The 18989-nt window shown below is 43.5% G+C and overlaps 2 protein-coding genes across 3 annotated transcripts in view; both read right to left on the bottom strand.

Moving 5' to 3' along the window:
- Window positions 1-628: 628 nt before the first annotated feature.
- On the bottom strand, window positions 629-8789 carry rex1bd (required for excision 1-B domain containing). Its single transcript, XM_072243823.1, has 5 exons — window positions 8672-8789; window positions 5760-5842; window positions 4036-4240; window positions 2276-2364; window positions 629-1102 (listed from the first exon to the last, which is right to left on the bottom strand). Exons 1-5 carry the CDS (start codon window positions 8672-8674, stop codon window positions 1021-1023), a joined length of 462 nt encoding a protein of 153 aa, XP_072099924.1. The 5' UTR covers window positions 8675-8789; the 3' UTR covers window positions 629-1020.
- A 5677-nt stretch (window positions 8790-14466) lies between these two features.
- Window positions 14467-18989, bottom strand: part of LOC140188350 (F-BAR domain only protein 2-like) — an 81008-nt gene continuing 76485 nt past the window's right edge. For both annotated transcript variants that reach the window (XM_072244519.1, XM_072244520.1), the window contains one exon: window positions 14467-18339. In XM_072244519.1, the coding sequence (XP_072100620.1) occupies window positions 18317-18339 (23 nt within the window). In that variant the 3' untranslated portion in view covers window positions 14467-18316. The remainder of the gene's footprint in view (window positions 18340-18989) is intronic.

Here is an 18989-nt window from a genome sequence, read left to right on the forward strand (position 1 = left end):
TTCCTGCTCCAGTTTCAATGACTGTTCTGTCGGGAATTACTGAGATTTGTTTTATGGATTATAAACTTTGGTGATGGATTTTATTTCCTATGTTTTTCTATTTTATACCCTTGTTGTTTTAATATTTATAATAAATACCAGTTTCTAATACTTCATATCTTCAACACATAAAATGATGCAAATAGCATTACAACTAACAAAATGATCTTCTTAACCACGGCTTCAGACTTGGAGTTGGTGGTTTTCCTCTGTGCTGTTTTATTTTATTACTTTTAACACTAGATGACATCTCATTGGTAGTTCTAGTAAATGAAATAAAGATTTGAAAGAGGTAATTGAGTGCCTGCTATATTTCAAGAAGCAGTTTCTTCATTGGTCTTGAGAAATGTAGACTTTCCAATGTAATCAGAGTTCAAAAAGAGTGATAATGTTTTTGTTAAATTGCCCGCAATGAAGACCGATTCCATTGACTTGGGTAGATAATTCACACCAACACTTCCAGTACAGCAGTGAGGCAGGGCCTATCACATTAACAAGGGGACACTTCACAGGGCGTGCCAAATGCAACTACGTAGATACCTGTCTCGTATATACAAATGGTGCAGTATCACAGATTAGAACACTCATCAAATGGGTGGACTATTTAATCCTCAGAAAGACGAGCCCGGTGGATGAATGCTACATACAGATTATCAGACAGCTAGCTCAGTGAAAACAGTGAAAGTTAAGTCAGTTCCAACTCAATTGTTGCATTCTCATCAGAAAAAGTTTGTTATTTTAGACACCTTTTGCTCAAATTGATCCCCTGTATATCCCGCACTTTCTCTGAGAATGAACTTGCTTGGGCCAACCTGTGGCAATACAGAGGTCTTGACAAGTATTGAAGAGATGCAAGACAACAGAAGTTCCATCCTCAGGTGGAGTAGGAAGCTATCCTGGACACTGCAGGCAGGAAAAGGTGACTCTGAGGAATAACTTTATGCACTAATCCAGTGTCTCTGACAGATCTTCCTCACTGGACTATCCACTGGATTCAATCTCTTCAGAATCGTATTTGAAGTCCTGAAGAATCTCGTTGATTGCCTCAATTGTTTTATTAATCCTGGAGAAAGTGATAAATATTTAGTAAAATCAGAACTGTGGAGAAGTGATTCATCAGTGCTGTGACCACTTTGACCGCAGGTTTTACAGGCTGCCCTCTATAGGCCTGTTAAAGCAGCACTACATCACATGCTTAGTGTGTAAAAGCAAGCTATTGGAACGGCAGTGCTTTGCAACAAAATTCAATAATACCAAGGTGAGAGAGAGGTAGTTTCTGGGGTAAGTGGAGAATGAATGGAAGAGGAAATCCTGGCTGCTTCTCCCCAACCATCACCAATTCCTCCATCTCAGCCCAGTGGGTACTGATGACAGTTACAATCATGCTTTGAGAAACATCCAGAGGTGACAGTTTGAATTATGAAGATCTGTCCTGAGTTGGCTAAGATTATCACTGGGAAGCTGATTTGTCCATTCAATCCTCATCTAACATCGAGTCAGGAATGCACTCTTTGTCTGGACCAGGGCTTGGAGAAAGGACGGGGAGTGCAGCAAGACACAGCAAAGTGTGTCAAGCCGTACCACCTTCACTTTTGTTAAAAGGTCATGGGTACATCTCCTGCTTCCATATATATTTTATGTCTTAGAAACAGACTATTTGGCCTGGTTAGTTTGTTCTGGTGCTTTTCCTCCCCAAATATAATCATTTTCCAACCTATCAATATATCCTTCTGTTCTTCACTTTCTTACATTTTTATCAAACTTCATTTCAAATGCATTGATGTAGCTAGCTTCAACAACTCACATTATATTTCACGTTATCAACCATCGTTGGGGAAGGGTTTCACCTGAAATTTCAACTAGACTTTTTAGTGACTGCCTTGCACTTAAAAACCAGGGACCTAGTTTTAATGTGTGCGATTAATTTCACATTATTAAACCCCTCCATGATATTACCAAATTACAGTACACCACAGAATTGGCTTTCTTAGAATAGTGAGCCCAGCTGACTCACTCGTTGACAACTGGAATCATGTCCTTGTCGTTCAGTCCAAGCTTTAGAGGACAACGTTTTCCTTTAAACCTGAGTTCTGAGAGCTCAAGGTACTCACTGCCCCAACCATCAGCTCACAGAGTGGCAGCCAGATTCAGTGGTTGGGGACAAGCAGGCCAGGACATGGGCAGGTGTGCACAAGGCAGCCAACCTCGGAGAAGGTGTATGATGCAGTATTCCCACCTGTGCTTCAGTTCCCGAGCTTCTTCCTCGTATGTTTCATTCCCTGGATGGTCCAATGCATTCTGTTTGGCAAGTTGTAGTTGAGCCGTCTGGAGGATGAGAACAGAAAATACTTTGCACTTTACCTCTCCAAATCACATTGTCCTTTCCTTAGGAACCTAGATGTATTCACTTTTCTCAGTTATACTGTACTAACTCAGGAATGTCCATGGAAAAACAGAATGAGACCTCATGGGCTCATTCGCATGAGGCTGGTTAGCCAAATGACAGCAGCTTGGGCTTCAGCAATCTCACTAGCAGCCAGGAGATCTAATTTTTGCCTAATGTCAGCTCAACCAAAATGGAAAATAAACGGTGCCATACTAAGGTGGGCTGGGGGAGATTTCCCAGCGTTGCTGCTTGGTATCTGCAACGTACTGACCCACGTACGACTATGTTAGATGGAGCCAGAACGCAATGTGTGTCTGTCTGTATCTTGATTTACGGCAGTTGGCATCCAGCTTAATGGTGCATTACTGCCACCTTCTGCTCCGGAATGTGCACTAGACATACATTCTAAATTCCTTCACCCAATCGCGCGCGCGCGCGCGCACACACACACACACACACACACACACACACACAAACCTACACTTTACCCTCCCATCTTTGACCATCCTAGTACCCTATTCCTGTTTATCTGTCATATCCTATAAAAAAACCCCTGTACCCCTTAAGAACGCTAAAAATACCCGGACCTGTGCTCTCTCACCCATGCCCAGCAACGCTTTTAATGTCAGTTCCTGCACCCCCAATTCCTTTAGATTAACTCTCATCATCTCTCTCTGTATCCCATACTTCCTGCAACTCAGAACTACATGTTCTACTGACTCCTCTTCCTGACATTCCTCACACAATCCTGTCTGGTGTTTCCCTATCATTTTCAATGTTTTGTTTAATGCACAGTGCCCCAGCCTTAACCTAGTCCACACAGTCTCCTCTCTTCTGTATCCACTACCTACCCTAGTACCTGCAACACTCTTTTGTATTTGATATAAATGCCTCCCTTTCCCCTCCCTGTCCCATCTTTCTTGCCACATTTGGTTGACTTTTTCCTAGATTACACACTTAACCTCTGCTTTACTGATACTAATGTGCATTTCCACATTTTCTTTCAAATGGTTAAGGCAATCTGCTGAAGGTGGATCGAACAGATTGCTTGTTGCTCCATAGTCCAGCATCTGCAGTTTCTTGTGTCTGCAGAAGACAATTTTATAATTGTGCCGTTCTTTTTAAAAATTAATGAATTAATCTGATTTAAGCACACACAAAATACTGGAGGAACTCAGCAGACCAGGTAGCATCTATGGAAAAAAACAGTTGACATTTCAGGCCGAGATGCTCCGGCAGGACTGATCTGATTTGCTTGTTTTTTCTTCACTATTGATCTACAAGTTTTAACACGGCAATTATTTATTGCTTTGCCTGCCTTTTCAAACAGATTATTTCAGGTCACAGCAACTTGTGTCCAAAAGAAAATCCTAATCTTCCATGTGGTTCTTTTGGTGATCACCTTAACGCTGTCTTCTGGTTACTAACCCTCCTTCTACGAGAAATAATATGTCCTTACTTACTCTTTCAAAATCTAGCCTTCGTTTCTACTACTTATAAATAATTGCCTCTCCCTGTATTCTCCCAACATCACCTTTCCCTCAAACTCCACACATTCCTACAATATCTCACAACTATCCCTCTTCCTTCATAACACCCGAACACCTTACCAGCACCAATTTCTCCTGCTCCCGTTCCTGAATTCTTTCAATGTGTTTTGAGAGGTCTGGACGGTCGAAATCCTCCTGAAATCGGTCCCTGAGCTGAATCACTTCCTTTGAGATGCGGTTAAAGGCCTGTGTGATTTCATGTACAAGTTGCCGGTATCTGATGAAGTCATAATTAGGAGCTGAGCGGAGATAAGCCTGGTGTCCTCTGGAACAGAGAGCAGTTAAAATGATCAAAGATGCCTGTGGTTTTTAAACACCAGTTTTCCAGCAATCATGCAGTATCCCTTCTCTGGTTCTCTTCTGTTAGCTGAGATCAGTGGAGGTAAAGCCTAGGCAAGCCCTGGTAAAATGCAGGGGGATACAGAATCATGTGGAAGAGGGTGGTGGGGCGGAGGAAGGAAGTGTTGAGGAGAGAAGGGAGGATGAGAAGGAGAGGAAGTCAGGAGAGGGGGGTCCGAACGGAAGTTGGAGAATGCTGCAGAAGCTGGGTGGGGTTGGGGAAATGCCAGAGATTTGAGTGCAGGGGAGAAGGAAACCTACAGAGCAGGGGTTCCCAATCTTTTTAATGCTATGGACCCCTACCATTAACCGACGGGTCTATGGACCTCAGGTTGAGAACCCCTGCTCTAGAGGGTGGTGTGGGATGGGGGAGTCCAGGGAAAGGGTGGGGTGGGATGCAGTGGGGAACCCTATAAAGAGGGTTGGGTGGGAAACTCCAGAGAGAAGGTGGGATGGAGTGGGATGTGGTAGGGAGCTCCAGAGAAAAGGTGGATTAGGGATGGGGATCTCCAGAGAGAGGGTGGGGAAAATAGGGATGGTATGGGAGACAGGAAGCATGCTAAAGCGAGTGGGGGGGTAGGGAGAAGGGTAAAGATGGAGTTGTGGTGGGGAAGAAGGCAGCTGAGGCTGGGATGGGGAAGAGAGAGAGCAGATTGTGGGAGGAAGCAAGGATTACTAAAGGACGCAAGGTAATGGACACTTTTTTGGGGAAAATGGGTTAGGAACATGAAATTCAGAGAGATTGGGAATGTGAAAATTGGTTAAGGAGAGGGCAAATGATGAACTAGGAGGTTGAGAAGCAGAGAGAGTTTGCAAACGAAAGACTGAGTAGACAAACATAAGCATGGCAAAGAGCAAGTGGGTGATCAGATGGAGAATGAACAAAGGACATGAGTGATATTCAGATAAAATGTTAGAGTTAAGAATAAGAAAAAAAGCAGCAAATATTCTGAGTGAGAGTGAACTGCAAAACTTGTAGAAACCAAGCTGAATGATTAGACGATTTGAGGATTAAACGAGAACTGAAAGTGATTTCTGCTGCCTGTTGCAGCATGTCAGTTATGCACCTTTCAGTATAATTACTCCAGGAAAGCTTGCAGCACAGCATTAGTGTCCAACTTGTTTAACTTCTATAACTTCTACAAATAAAGTTGTTTAATTGATTTGGAATGTGAGCCCAGTTGTATGTTTAATAATGCAGCAGACACTAGATTGTGATCTCAAGACTGACAAATCTGTTGGGATGGAAGATCTGAGAGATAAAAGGTGACTTGGGGAAAAGGAGACAAATTTCTTAAAATACTACTGCTTTGGTGATGCAGAGATTCTTCTGAGAGAGACATGCGCCAAAACCAAAGTACAATCCATACAAGAATGAGGAGAAACTGGGAATGTCTTTTTTAAGTGATTAAAGAAATTTGTACATCCTCTCCATATTTACTTACAAATCAAACAGCCTATAAGCTTCAACACGTTCCTCCTGTAGAGTATACAGGCACCGCACCAACGCAGTCAGACTACCTGCATTCTATGATCAAAACAAAAGAAATGATTAATAAAATGCACGATGCAAAAGGAGAGCTTTCAGCTCGTCACATTTGGGCTGGTTTCTTGAAAGTGCTATTTACCTGGTCTTACTCATTCACTTCAACCAGAACAGTACAAATATTAGCCCTCTCATCACCAATCCAACTTTCCTTTGAAAGTTACTGTTGAGTAAATTCCCAACAATTTTTGAGGTAAAAAAAAAAATCCAGATTATAACTCACTTCACAAAACACTTTTTCCTTGTTTTCCAACTGGGGCTCATCTGCCAAACACTAAAATCTACATAAACTTGTGTTTCTACAGTGTCTTTCATCATCACAGGATGCCTCGAAACACCTTACAGCCACTTATGTACTTTTAGTGGGGTAACCATTGACCATAAGACCCATGAGCAGAATTAGGCCATTTGGCCCGTCTAGTCTGCCCACTATTCCATCATGGCTGACTTATTATCCCTGTCAACCCCATTCTCTTGCCTTCTCAAGTAACCTTTGATGCGCTGATTAATGAAGAACCTGTCAAGGTCTGCCTTAAGTACACCTAACGACTTGGCCTTGAGAGCCTCCTCTGGACTCCCTCCAATGCCAGCACGTCCCTTCTTAGATAAGGGGGCTTATAGACCACACAGAAATCTGATGGCGGAAGGGAAAAAGCTGTTCCTAAAACGTGTGCGGGTCCTGTAGCTCCTCCCCGATGGTAGCAACAAGACGGCATGCCCTGGACAGTGGGAGTCAAAGTGATGGATGGTGCCTCCAGTCACCAAACCAGGAGGCGATGTAACCAACCAGTTCAGCAATGATGTCACTCTTCTTGAAGTAATTACACTCACTCCTCCACTCAATCTTACCTCACCCCATTTCTACCATGAAAAAGATGCAGAGGAAATTCAGGTGCTATATATAGTTTATACAGAGTAGAATAGGCCCTTCGAGCCACACCGCCCAGCAATCCCCCGATTTAATCCCATCTAATCAGGGGACAATCTACAATGACCAATACCTATCAAATAGTATGTCTTTGGACTACGGGAGGAAACCCAGGCGGTCACAGGGAGATGACGCAAACGCCTCATAGGCAGCAGTGGGAATTGATCCTGGTTCGCCTGTACTGTAAAGCGTTGTGTTAACCACTACACGTGCCACTGACGAACCTGTGAATAGGCATATAAACATGTGATTTAGTAGAAGGACCACCAATTAATGAGATATTCGCCGAGCTCACTGTAACCTCAACAACATGGTAATCCAGTTTAGTTGAAAAAAGGTATTTTTTTTTAAAACTCAGAGATTGAAAGGGTTGGTGTTGAGAAAGTGTTTAAGTGTTCTTGGACACAAACTCCTAAAAAAAACTAATGTGCAGGTTTAGCACAAGACACACAGCAAGTTGGCCTTTATTATTAGAGGATCCCAGTACGACATTTACAGAGACAAGTGTGTAAAAAGGGCGCGAAGGATCACTGGGGACCCGAGTCACCCCAACCACAAACTGTTCCAGCTGATACCATCTGGGAAACGGTACCACAGCATAAAAGCCAGGACCAACAGGCTCCAGGACAGCTTCTTCCACCAGGCCATCAGACTGATTAACTCACGCTACTACAATTTTATTTCTAGGCTATATTGACTGTCCTGTTGTACATACTATTTATTGCAAACTACTATAAAGTGCACATTGCACATTTAGATGGAGACATAACGTAAAGATTTTTACTCCTCATGTATGTGAGGGATGTAAGAAATAAAGTCAATTCAATTCTTTTCTTGCTCAATCGTATGAGGGGTGATTAATAAGTTCGTGGCCCAAAGTAGGAGGAGTTAATTTTTAGAAAACCTAGCACATTTATTTTTCAACGTAGTCCCCTCCTGCATGTACACATTTAGTCTAGCGGTCGTGGGGCATACGGATCCCTTCTTTGTAGAAGTGGTCCACACAGGGGTGATTGATAAGTTTGTGGCCTACTGTAGAAGATGAGTTATACAGCTTTCGTTACATGCACGTGCAGTTCAACTCTGAGTGAAAATGCAGAAAGTCTGAAGTTAATAACTCATCTCCTTCTACCGAAGGCCACGAACTTATCAATCACCCCTTGTATAATATCTGATTAAACAACATCTGGGATCGATGTTAAGGTGTGATTTCCTGACCGACAGAAGGTTATTTTTTGCTATAGACTCTGTGGCATAGAGAGAGTGCAATGAAGGTTCAAAGATTGAACGCTGAGATGATGAATTTACCATATGTACTGATGTGCACTGTATTCTCCAAACATCTCAGCACAAGAGGTGGTCTTATTAAAATGTACAAAATTCTTACAGAGCTTGACAGGGTAGATGCTGGGAATATCCATCACCGAGCTGGCATGTGTAGACCCAGGAATCATTGTCTCAGAATATGGGGTCATCCAAGCCAGAAAGGAATGAAAATTCTCTACTCAGAGGTGATGTGGAGGTTTGGTTTCTCGGGACATTCAATGGATTTTTACGGATAGTAAAGAAATCAATGGGTCCTTGAGGGAAGTGGTACTGAGATAAACAGCCGTCATCTTATGGAGGGGTGGACAAACCCTGAGGCACCAAACGGGCTGGATGGCCTAATTCTGCTCCCATGTTTTATGGTCTTAAAACCGAATGCGCCTGTTCGATTGTTCTCATTCTGCCTTCCCCTTCTCCATCGCTTTCCTTCCAACCCTGCATCCGCGAACTTCCTTCCCTCGCCGCTCTCCAGGGGAGTGAAGCTTCCAAGACCCTAAAGGAGCAGGGTAACTGCGTTGTGTGACCGAACCGCACTACCCACTCCCGGCCTTACTCACCATAGCGCCTGCCCCTCGCCGGCTCCCGATTAGCCAGGGGAGGAGCTGAACCCGGGCGATCGAATTCCGGCCAGGCCGGCCTCCCCACACAGCACCACCGCCGCCCTCAGCGCGTTACTACGTCGCATTGAAACCTCCCGCGGCAGCACCGCCGCCGGCGGGGCGAGCCACTGCAGCCCAGCTGCCCCCTACAGCCACCACCAAGACGAACTCCCGTCACTGCAGCAAGGTCATTCCAGCGCCGTCGCCGGCCGGGCTGGCTCGTTCATCACCGCGCTACAATGGCGCGACGGCTCCTCTACAGGCCGGCAGGCGAACTGCACAGCAGAGCTTTCACCCACAATCACACTACGACGGGTGGGGCCGAAGGGCCGGTTATCGCCTCCAGCCAACGAAGCCCGTGTTGGGACGCCCGTCATAATTAAAGTATCGACCACGCAGAGTTATTGTCATGGAGTTACACAAGTCAGAAACAGGCTCTTCAGCCCAACGCGTATGTGCCACCCAAGTTGTCTACTACTGAAGGTAGTTCCCCGTCCCTGTGTTTGACCTACATCCCTCTAAACTTTCCGCTCGATGTATGTGTCGAAATATCTTTTTAGACATTTTAGTAATTCTATCTGCCTCCACTATTTCATTTCAAATACCCTCACTGTGAAAAAATTGGCCCTCCAGTCCCTTTTAAATTTTTCCCTTCTCCCCTTAAACATCGTCTGTAATTTTGAGAACTGCTACAACAGGAAAATTATTGTAACCGTTCACGTTTAGCTATGGTTCTCATGATTTTATAAACGTCTACAAGGTCACCCCTTAGCCTTCTACACTCCAGGGGGAAAAAATAAAGTCTCAGCTCACCAGTGTGTCAATTCCCAGTCCTGGCAACATCATTATGAAATCTTTTCTGTACCCCTTCCACCTAATGACATTCTTCCTATACTTATGCAGCCAGAATTGCACACAGTTCTCACAAACGTCTTGTACAACGGTGCACAGAGTCCCAACTCTTATACCAATGAAGGCAAATGTGCAAGTACCTTATTCACCATGCTGTCTACCTGTGCCTCCTCTTTCAGTGAACTCTGTACCTGTGCCTCCTCTTTCAGTGAACACCCGGTCCCTCTGCTCCATAGCACTTTCCAGGGCCGTACCATTTCCTGAGTAACTTACCAAAGGTACAAATCTCGCAATTATCCGAGTTAAATTCCATTTGCCATTCTCTGACCCACTTCCCAAGTTGGTCTCTATGCTCTTGTAAGTTTGGATGATCCTCTTCACTATCCACTATCCTACCCATTCTGGTGCTGTTCGCTGAATGTGGATAACATTGTCATCAATATAAAAGGTGACAAACAGCCCCAAACTCTCAGACATGCCACTGGTTACAGGGCTCCAATCTGAAAAACATCCCTCCGCTTCCTTCTACTGAATTAATTTTGTATACACTTAGCAGGCTCACCCTGGCTTTCATGTGATCAATCATTCTAGACCAGCTACCACACAGGACCTTGTCAAAAGCCTTGTTAAAATGAATTTTGGCCCTGTCTTACAACCCTGTCCTTGTCAATGTCCTTGGTCATCTCTTCAAAAAAAAAATCATATTCATGAGACTTGATTTTCCATGCAAAAAGTTACACTGACCATCTTCAATCAGCCCTTGTCTTTCCAAATTCTGATAGTCCCACCACTGATGTTAGGCATAGTGGGTTATAGATCTCGGGCTTGTCTTTCTTAAATAAAGGCAGAATATTAATTATCTTCCAGTCTTCTGGCTTCTCACCCATGGCTAGGGAACTTACAACTATCTCTGCCAGAATTCGTGCAATTTCTTCTTAGGTTCCCACAATGGTCAGTTCATGGGATTTGTCCACCTCATTATGCATTAAGATTACAAAAGAGGAACTGCTGGCAATGTGGACCTTCTCCACAGTAAGTACAGATGAGAAATATTCATAAAATCTAACCTATCCCATGTGACTCCACACATAAACAGCCACATTGACCATTAAGGAGACAATTGGCTCCCTAATAACCCTTGTGCTCTAAATCTCTTAGGATTCTCCTTTTCCTTATCTGCTGGAGAGGAATTCTCCTTTTCCTTTCCTTTCCTTTTGATGCTCCTCTTGTGAGCTCAGGGGATCTCAGCTGCCTATACCCATCATGAACCTTTTATTTTCTGAGAGGATCCTCAATATCCTCCATCAACTGAAATTCTCTCTCAACAGAGAAACTGGGCTGAGAAATATCCTTGATGCTCAAGTGAGGACCATCTGAGGCTAGATTCTGAGTGGGATGGAGAATTAACAAGTGATGGGCAACAGGAGGCTCAAAGTCACACCCGCAGGTGTTCTGCGTGTTAGTTGTTCCATCTGCATTTAGGTTCTCCAGTATAAAGGAGACCACATTTAACACACTAAGTTGGAAGGATTGCTTGGATCCTGATTGCTGGGAAGGGGAGAGGCAAAAGGGCAGGTGTTGCATCTTCCATGGTTGCACAGGAACGTGCTGAGAGAAGAGGAGAGGTTTGTAGAGATGAGAAAAGCAGACAGGGATGCATGGTAGCATAGTGGTTAATGTAGCACTTTACTGTGCCACTGATTGGAAGATTGGGGTTCAATTTCCTGCAGAGAGTACAGGAAAGGTATGTTCCTGTTAGGAAGGAAGGAGAGGGATGGAAAGATAAGAGAACGTTGGATGTCCATAGGAGGTAATGAATTTAGTCAAGAAGGAAAAGGAGCAGTACACAGAGTTTCGAAAGTTCAGATCAAATGAAGCACATGGGCAGGATAAAGCAGCCAGAAAATAACTAAAGAAAGTGAATTAGGAAAGCAAGGAAGGGCCATGAAAAGTCCTTGGTGAGTAGGATTAAGGTGAATCCCAAAGCTCTTTATACACCAAGAGCAAGGGGATAACTAGGGAGAAGGTGGGACTCAAGAATAAAGGGGGAAGGGAAACATTTGCTTGAATGTGGAGAATGTGAGTGAGGTACTTAATGAGTACTTTGCTTCACTATTTACCAAGGTAAAGGATATGGAGGTCCAGGAGACCAGTGCTGAGTGTATAAATACATTAGAGGTCAAGGAGGAGGAAGTATTGGGCCTCCTAATGAATATTAAAGTGGATAATTCCCCAGGGCCTGATGGGATTTACCCCAGGCTATCAAAGGAGGCAAGTGACGAGATTGCTGGGACCTTGACCTCTACCTTTGTGTCCTCTCCAGCCACAGATGAAGTCCCGGAGGACTGGCGAGTGGCTAATGTTGTACCTTTATTTAAGAATGGAACAAGGGAAAATCCTGAGAACTATAGATTAGTGAGTCTCAAATCAGTTGTTGGGAATTGCCGGAGAAAATTCTTTGGGATAGGATGTAGGGAAATTTGGAACTCATGGCTTAATTTGGGAGAGCCTGCATGGCTTTGTGTGTGGCAGTTCGTGCCTCATCAACTTGATTCAGGTTTTTGACAAGGTGATGAGAGATTGATGAAGGTAGGACAGTGAATGTTGTCTACATGGATTTTAGTAAGGCATTTGACAAAGTTCCTCATGGGAGGCTAACTCAGAAGATTAAGATTCATGGGGTCTGCGGCAAATGGGCTGTTCGGATTCAGAACTGGCTTGCACACAGAAGACAAAGGGTAGTGATTGAAGGGACTTATTTGAGCTGGAGGTCTGTGATTAGTGGTCTTCAGCAGGGATCTAGCTGGGACTTCTGCAATTTGTGATGTATATACGCAAATGACCTGGATGAAAATGTAGATAGGTTGGTTAATAAGTTTGCAGATGATACCAAGATTGCTAGAGTTGTGGTTTATAAGATAATGTGAGGCGTTGATAGAGTAGACAGGGAGTATCTGTTTCTCAGGGTTGAATTGTCTAATACCAGATGGCATGCATTGAAGATGGGTGGGGGGGGGTGTAGATTCAAGGGGGATGTGAGGAGTAAGTTTTTTACTCAGTGATGGATGTCTAGAGTGCACTGTCTGGTATGGTGGTCGAGGCAAATACATTAGAGGCTTTTTAAAGAGATGTTAGGCACATGGATGTGAGGAAGATGGAGGGATATGGACATTGAGTAGGCAGGAGGGATTAGTGTTTGGGTGTTTTTGATGTGCTTTCTAGCTGGTTAGGCACAGCACTGTGGGCCAAATGGCCTGCCCCTGTGCTGTTATACGTTGTAATTCTGCTGCAGTCTGTAAGGAGCTTGTGCAGTTTCTCCGGGTGCTCTGGTTTCCTCCCACATTGCAAAGATTTGCAGGTTTGCGTTAGTAAGTTGAGGGCATGCTATGATGACTTTAGAAGTGTGGCAACACTTGCAGGCTGCCCCCAGCACATCCTCAGACTGTGTTGGTCACTGACGGAAACGATGCATTTCACTGTATGTTTCGATGTACATGTGACAAATAAAGCCAATCTTTCTTTATCTTTAGAATAGTCACAAAGGCAATGGCCTGGTCAGACTTCCAAAGTGGGAGGAGAGGCGAAAATGTGTCTTTCGGTGGAATCTTATTGCAGGTTTTGGTTGGGAGCAAAACTGAAGCAAATAGGAGAAATGTTGAGAGACCCAACAACAATGATTTAAAAAAAAAACACAAATACATCTCAATGGTGCTAACAGAAAGAGAGTGGAATCCTCGTAGAAAGGAGAAAAAGGGCAGGTGGAGTCCACGCAAGTTCATTTCTCTCCCTCTCTTTCACACAATAAGAAACTCTACGCTTTTTGTTATTAATAAAGAACAGGCACTTTTGCCCACAATGTTGTGCTGAACTAATGAAGCTAATGATGCCCAATTAACTCAGATCCTTCTGCCTGCACATGGTCCATATTCTTCCATTCTCTGCATGTGTTTACCCATGAGCCTCAAATACTTCCACATTGTATGCCCCCACTGCCGCTCCTGGGACCACATCCCAGATATCCAACACTGTGTAAAACATGCCCTGCACACCTGCTTTGAACTTGCCTTAAATGCCCACCTTCTAGTATTAGATATTTCCCTGGGCAAAAGACACTAGCTGCCTACTGCGTGCCTGTCATTAACTTACAAATGTGTATCACGTCTCTCCTCAGCCATGTCCCTCCAGAGATAACAAACCTAGCTTCTGCAACCTCTCGTGATACACCTGCTCTCTGATCCAGGCAGCAGCGTGACAAACCTCTTTTGCACCCTCCCCAAAGCCTTGACATCCTTCCTATAGATTATTCCTCTCCATCATGTCTAGTTGATAGCAAGTATACCCCAATTTTGAAGTTTGCACGACTTACTGCCCATAACATCACCGGTATTGAGGGCAGCAACGGAGGTCCTCCATTCTTGGTGGTGTTCATTGTGTCAGTAACTTCCACTCGGTTTTCACTGCTGTCAGTCACGCAAGTCCTGGGTGGAGACTCAGGAATACCGTCACACTCAGATGTAGAAGGATTCTTCATTGCTGTTTCCATAATAATTTTGTTTCACCAGTCAGGGTTGTTAGCCCTAAGCTGAAGCCCTGAACCTGGAAGACCGGTGGACCACTCTTAATCTGGCCTCTACCCTTTAACCTGTTTGGCATGGGTGATCCTATTAAGAGCCAAACCATGGTCCCACAAGTCTGACGTAGCTCTCTGGGTCACTGAGGCATGCAAGCCTCCAAACCAAAGGACAAGGTTGTGGTCCACTTGGAGGAAATTTGCAAGTGGACTAGACAAAATAGATCCAATGGGCTGAATGGCCTACTGGGTCTATACAAAGTCCTTGAGTCTCTTTCCTTGGCTCTCCCATCCCCTCTGTAGAAAACAAAACAGCGCCAGAAGTTGGTTTGGAGTCATTTTTATTGCTTGGTTCAGTGTACAATGCAAATGTCACCTCAGAATAGCAAACACCATCAACATTCAGGTAAATACAAATCAACAAACAGACCTCTTGAGCTCCTTCAGCATCTCAAATTTAGAGCCCTTGACCCATCCAGAACTCTCGGGCCTCTGGCAGGTGTCATAGTGTTAGAAGCAAAAAGAAAAACAAATGCAACCAGGTAAAGGCTCATTCTGAAAAAGAATCCCTAGGTAATCTCATGTATATGTACAGTTCATAATATCATCCATAATATCTCAAGTTTCCAGACCATCTGATACAGTCAGTCAAGGGGAAACTTACTTAACACTATGGATTCCCTGGATACATTCACAATGTTTTCTCAGATTTTCAAGTTTTTGACGAGATCTTAGAGAGTTAATTTTACTTTTCTTCCATAATGCAAGTTGGAAAGAAATCACTTTGAATAACATTACCTTTTTACGATCAAAGTGCTTGGTAGTAAAGGACAAGGAGTGTGGGGTGCAAAGGTTTGTTACACCTGTTTAGAAAGTGGACACCTCCCAAGCATGGCACCAAATAATCCTTCATTTCGCTCACTGACCCCATTTAGTCAGCTCCTGGACTGAGGCTGGGATTAATCTGTATTGCAGCACATCCCGACCCATTTGGTGTAATTTTATCCAATTATAATTGCAATTTTTTGAACCTTCTGGAGCAGGCAATGATTGGAGAAGGTGAGACATTGGCAATTAACTCAGATCTTCAAGATCCCCACTGTACAGTCAGCACGAGGCTAAATCCTCAATTGAGTAAAACATCCAAATTATCCAATTATGCAAATCTCTCCTCTTACTCACTAGGCATTAGGGAAACATGCGGGAGCATGCTTAAAGTGTACGTGTTTGTATAACTATTCTCAAACAAGTGCTTTACACACAACACAACAAATCTAAATAACAGTGCAACAAAGCCCAACCAGCAACTCCCTCCTGGGTGGTTCTAGTGATTTCAGACAAGAACATAGTGCAAAAAAATTTATACATTCTTCATCCTTACTGAGCATTGACAATCTCTGGGACAGTAGCTCATAACAGCCACGGAGAGAAATGACAAGGACAATGAAACATAAAACTTTTCTCCCTCTGTTCGAACTGTTTCATTCACAAATTAGGAAATCCGCTGGCAAAAATGGAGGTTGTGATTGGATCAGCAAAAAAAAACATTTTGTTTTCGAATTGGCTAGGTAGGGACATTTCTGGAGAATGGATCAAAACAAGGAATGTGAAAGCAATGTGGTCCCGGATTGGAGATCATATGATGAAACCTCGAGGAAAATCTCCAGTATTGACAACTCAATTTAAATATAACAGCTCAAAACATATGTCAAATAAAAATAAAGCACCTAATCGTTATAGTGGTCAGAGTAGGAACTTAGAGATAAAATCCAGGATCATCTCAAATCATCACTTAAAAGGAAAGGAGGAAAGCAGCAGGAACAGCACCCTCCAGGCCCAGAACAAATCGGCAACAGTCGCTCTGCAGGGAGGTGGGCACCTCCAGTTCTAAGTGAGGACAGTGGGAGACCACTTAGTCTGGAAGAGACCAAGTTTCCACTGGACTGTTAGAGGCCTAGTGACAGAGTTCAGGCCAATAATACAGCAGGCTTTGGCCCACACCACCCAAAAAGCCTCTGTTGATGCCCACAGTAGCCAATGTCTCAGATAGCACTGGAAGTTTAATCCACATGGATGCTATATATAAGCAAAAAAAGAATTATTTCTTTGATTATCTCACAGACAAATATTGCAATTGGGACACAAAATAGGAGAAGTAGACTGCCATTTAGGCAATGAAAAGCCAGTTTAACATTTGATTGGCTGCAAGAAAGCAGGGAAATGTTCTGTTGACCAACGGTGGGAAGCAAGAGTAGAAGGCACCATGAGGAAAGTTGCCCCTGTAGTTGGATAGCTATAGCACCAGCACAGACCTCAGTCTGGGAGAAACATTCCTGAGCATTGGGAGTCAGGATTGTTCTATTTCCTGACTTCCCACCCCTGCCTCAGTGAATCTTAATCGTCCTTCAAGCTTAATTCCTACCTGCCCCATAGCTGGAGCCATTTAGTTTAACTATCAGCCCATGGTTGATTCCCAGAACTCTTTCCTTTTCATACTGAAGGAACCTCAAACGTAATCCCAGTAACAAATACGAGATACCTCTAGGAACACAGTTAGAATTATTCATCTTACATAAAGCACCAAGGCTGCAAGTCAGAGTCAGAATTTTCTAAACGCTCCCCATTCACAGTGAACAGGTAGAGAGAGCAGCTCAGAACACAGCCAAGAGACAGTTCAGTAAAATAAATTTCATCCGTTTTAGATACAACTAGTGCCACCCCTCGTCCATGGTGTGACTATCACAGAGAGCACAGGACCCCATAGTGCTGACTGTCTTTGGGGTGTGAGTCCACCCTTCTCCCTAGGATGCTGACCCTCACTATAGTACAGATATAAACTCACTGACTTGGCCCAAGACCATCTACCTGTATTGCGCATAAGCTGAAGCAATGAATTGCAGTTGGGGTCTTTAACCAACAGGAGGCGCCACATCCCCTCTGAACATCCCTCCAAAAAAAACAGAAATCCACTTATTATGGCTGTGGGTAAGGACTACTTAGAGACAGTTACAGAGTTCTTATTGAAGCTGGACAGACCAGGGACTTTTGCGTGTGTTTGTAGAATTTCCTGCTGCCCAGCACTGGCACACAAATTACCTGGAGTCTACCCGAGTTCCAGATAGCACCAGCCTTGCCAATTTTAAACTCCCATTGTGTGGGCACCACAACTAGCAAACACAGCCACTAAGTTTGCATTTCAGATACAATCAGACTCTGTCCTGACAAACTAAACTTTCTGTGGTCAATGATTCTGTAAAGAATAAAGATGTCAGCTTTCCAGGTGTCCTGGAATCTTCCTTCATTAAAAAGTAAAATTAAATGTCCCACATAACCAACATCCAGTTAAAGATCCAGAATTCTCAAAGTAAAACATATGAAACGTGAAAATTTATCACGCCAGTTTGTTGGTAGTTTCAAATATTGTAATTCAGTGTTTGAAAATATTATGCTAGCACCCTTTGTCCTCTTACTCTTGAAGTCAAAGAGCTTGGAATCCTTCAAGTCATAATTCATGTGGAATGAACACTCCCTGGGAACATGAGAACACAGGTGGCAGGGAGTGAAAAGAGTCGTCTCTCATTCACTTCAGAACAGGTCAGTATTGTGATCGGCAGCATGGTCTTACATCACAAAGCGTTCAGCTCCAGACAACTGCATAATGAAATAAACCAAATCCTTGATATTCCATTGTGCTCCAGTAAAAGAAATGCAGGGACTCTCCCAACTGTAGGATCCAGTGTACTCAGCAACGGGTTATTTCAGAGTCTGAGTGATAGCAGGGGAGAGAAGAACGAGTAGGGGTAAGGTTGAAAATTGTGTTCAGACAGTGAATCTGAGCATTTCTAGATTCTGTCTCATAGCGTTTGCCAGTCTTCTGGGCCAAGAGTTTGAGACCAATGGATGAGCGACTTTAAATACGATCACAAAAATTCAAAGTCTTGGGGAAACATGATGAAATTTTGTTCAGCATTTTCCTGGAATGGACACTCTTTCTGGAATGGAGATACCTTCTGAGATAAAGATTGGAGAATTGGTAATGAAGTCATGGAGTCCACTGGCTGATGAGTGAAATTCCTGACCACTGGAAACTGTAGAATCTCTCAAACAGATCCTGCACACCACTCCCAGATGGACACACGGTGTATCTACACATGGGTATGTGACCAGTGAAGAACGCTGCACTAGCACCCTGCAAAGTATTTGCCTAGAGAGGAAAATAAATCAGAACATCAATTATATTTGCAGGAACCGTGATGGATGAAAATGGCAAGGCAGGTTGTGTAAGACAGACATGCTGGTTTCAGGTTTATAGGGACAAAAGGTATAATAGCAAAGAAGTTGTGAGTTGGTCACAGCTGGAATAACGTGTTCAGTTCTGGGTGTCACACTGTAGAAAAGACATGAAGGCTTTGGAAAGGTTAGAAAAAAGTTATAAAATGGTTTTAATGATTTCAATTATACTGATAAACTGGAGAAGCTGGGGTTACGTTCCTAGGAAGAGGAGAGATATGAAAGGATCTTATGGAGGTCATTTAAAATCAAGAAGTGTCTAGATAGCTGATAGAGACTGTTCACATTGGTGAAAGGGCCAAAAACCTGAGAACACAATGACAATTGGCAAGAGAACAAGGACTATCATGAGGAAATGTTTTTGTTAAAAATCAACACAGGGAACAGTAGTCTGGGATGAATTGCTGGGGTAACTGTGAATGTTTATTCAATTTGTAGTGTTGAAAAGTAAGCTGGATACGTAGATGAAAGAAAAGAATTTGCAAGGTGCTATGGAAAAGACACTGGAATGCATCTATCTGGATTGTTTCCACAGAGTCAGTATGGACTTAATAGACTGAATGG

Source organism: Mobula birostris, chromosome 26 (assembly GCF_030028105.1).
Source record: "Mobula birostris isolate sMobBir1 chromosome 26, sMobBir1.hap1, whole genome shotgun sequence".
NCBI lineage: Eukaryota > Metazoa > Chordata > Chondrichthyes > Myliobatiformes > Myliobatidae > Mobula > Mobula birostris.

Excerpts from the sequence above, each read along its gene's own strand:
- rex1bd (XM_072243823.1), bottom strand. Across the intron at positions 4,241-5,759 it reads GCTTATAGGCTGTTTGATTT|AGGACACCAGGCTTATCTCC; the intron begins GTAAGTAAATAT and ends TCTCTGTTCCAG. Across the intron at positions 1,103-2,275 it reads GCTCGGGAACTGAAGCACAG|GATTAATAAAACAATTGAGG; the intron begins GTGGGAATACTG and ends CACTTTCTCCAG.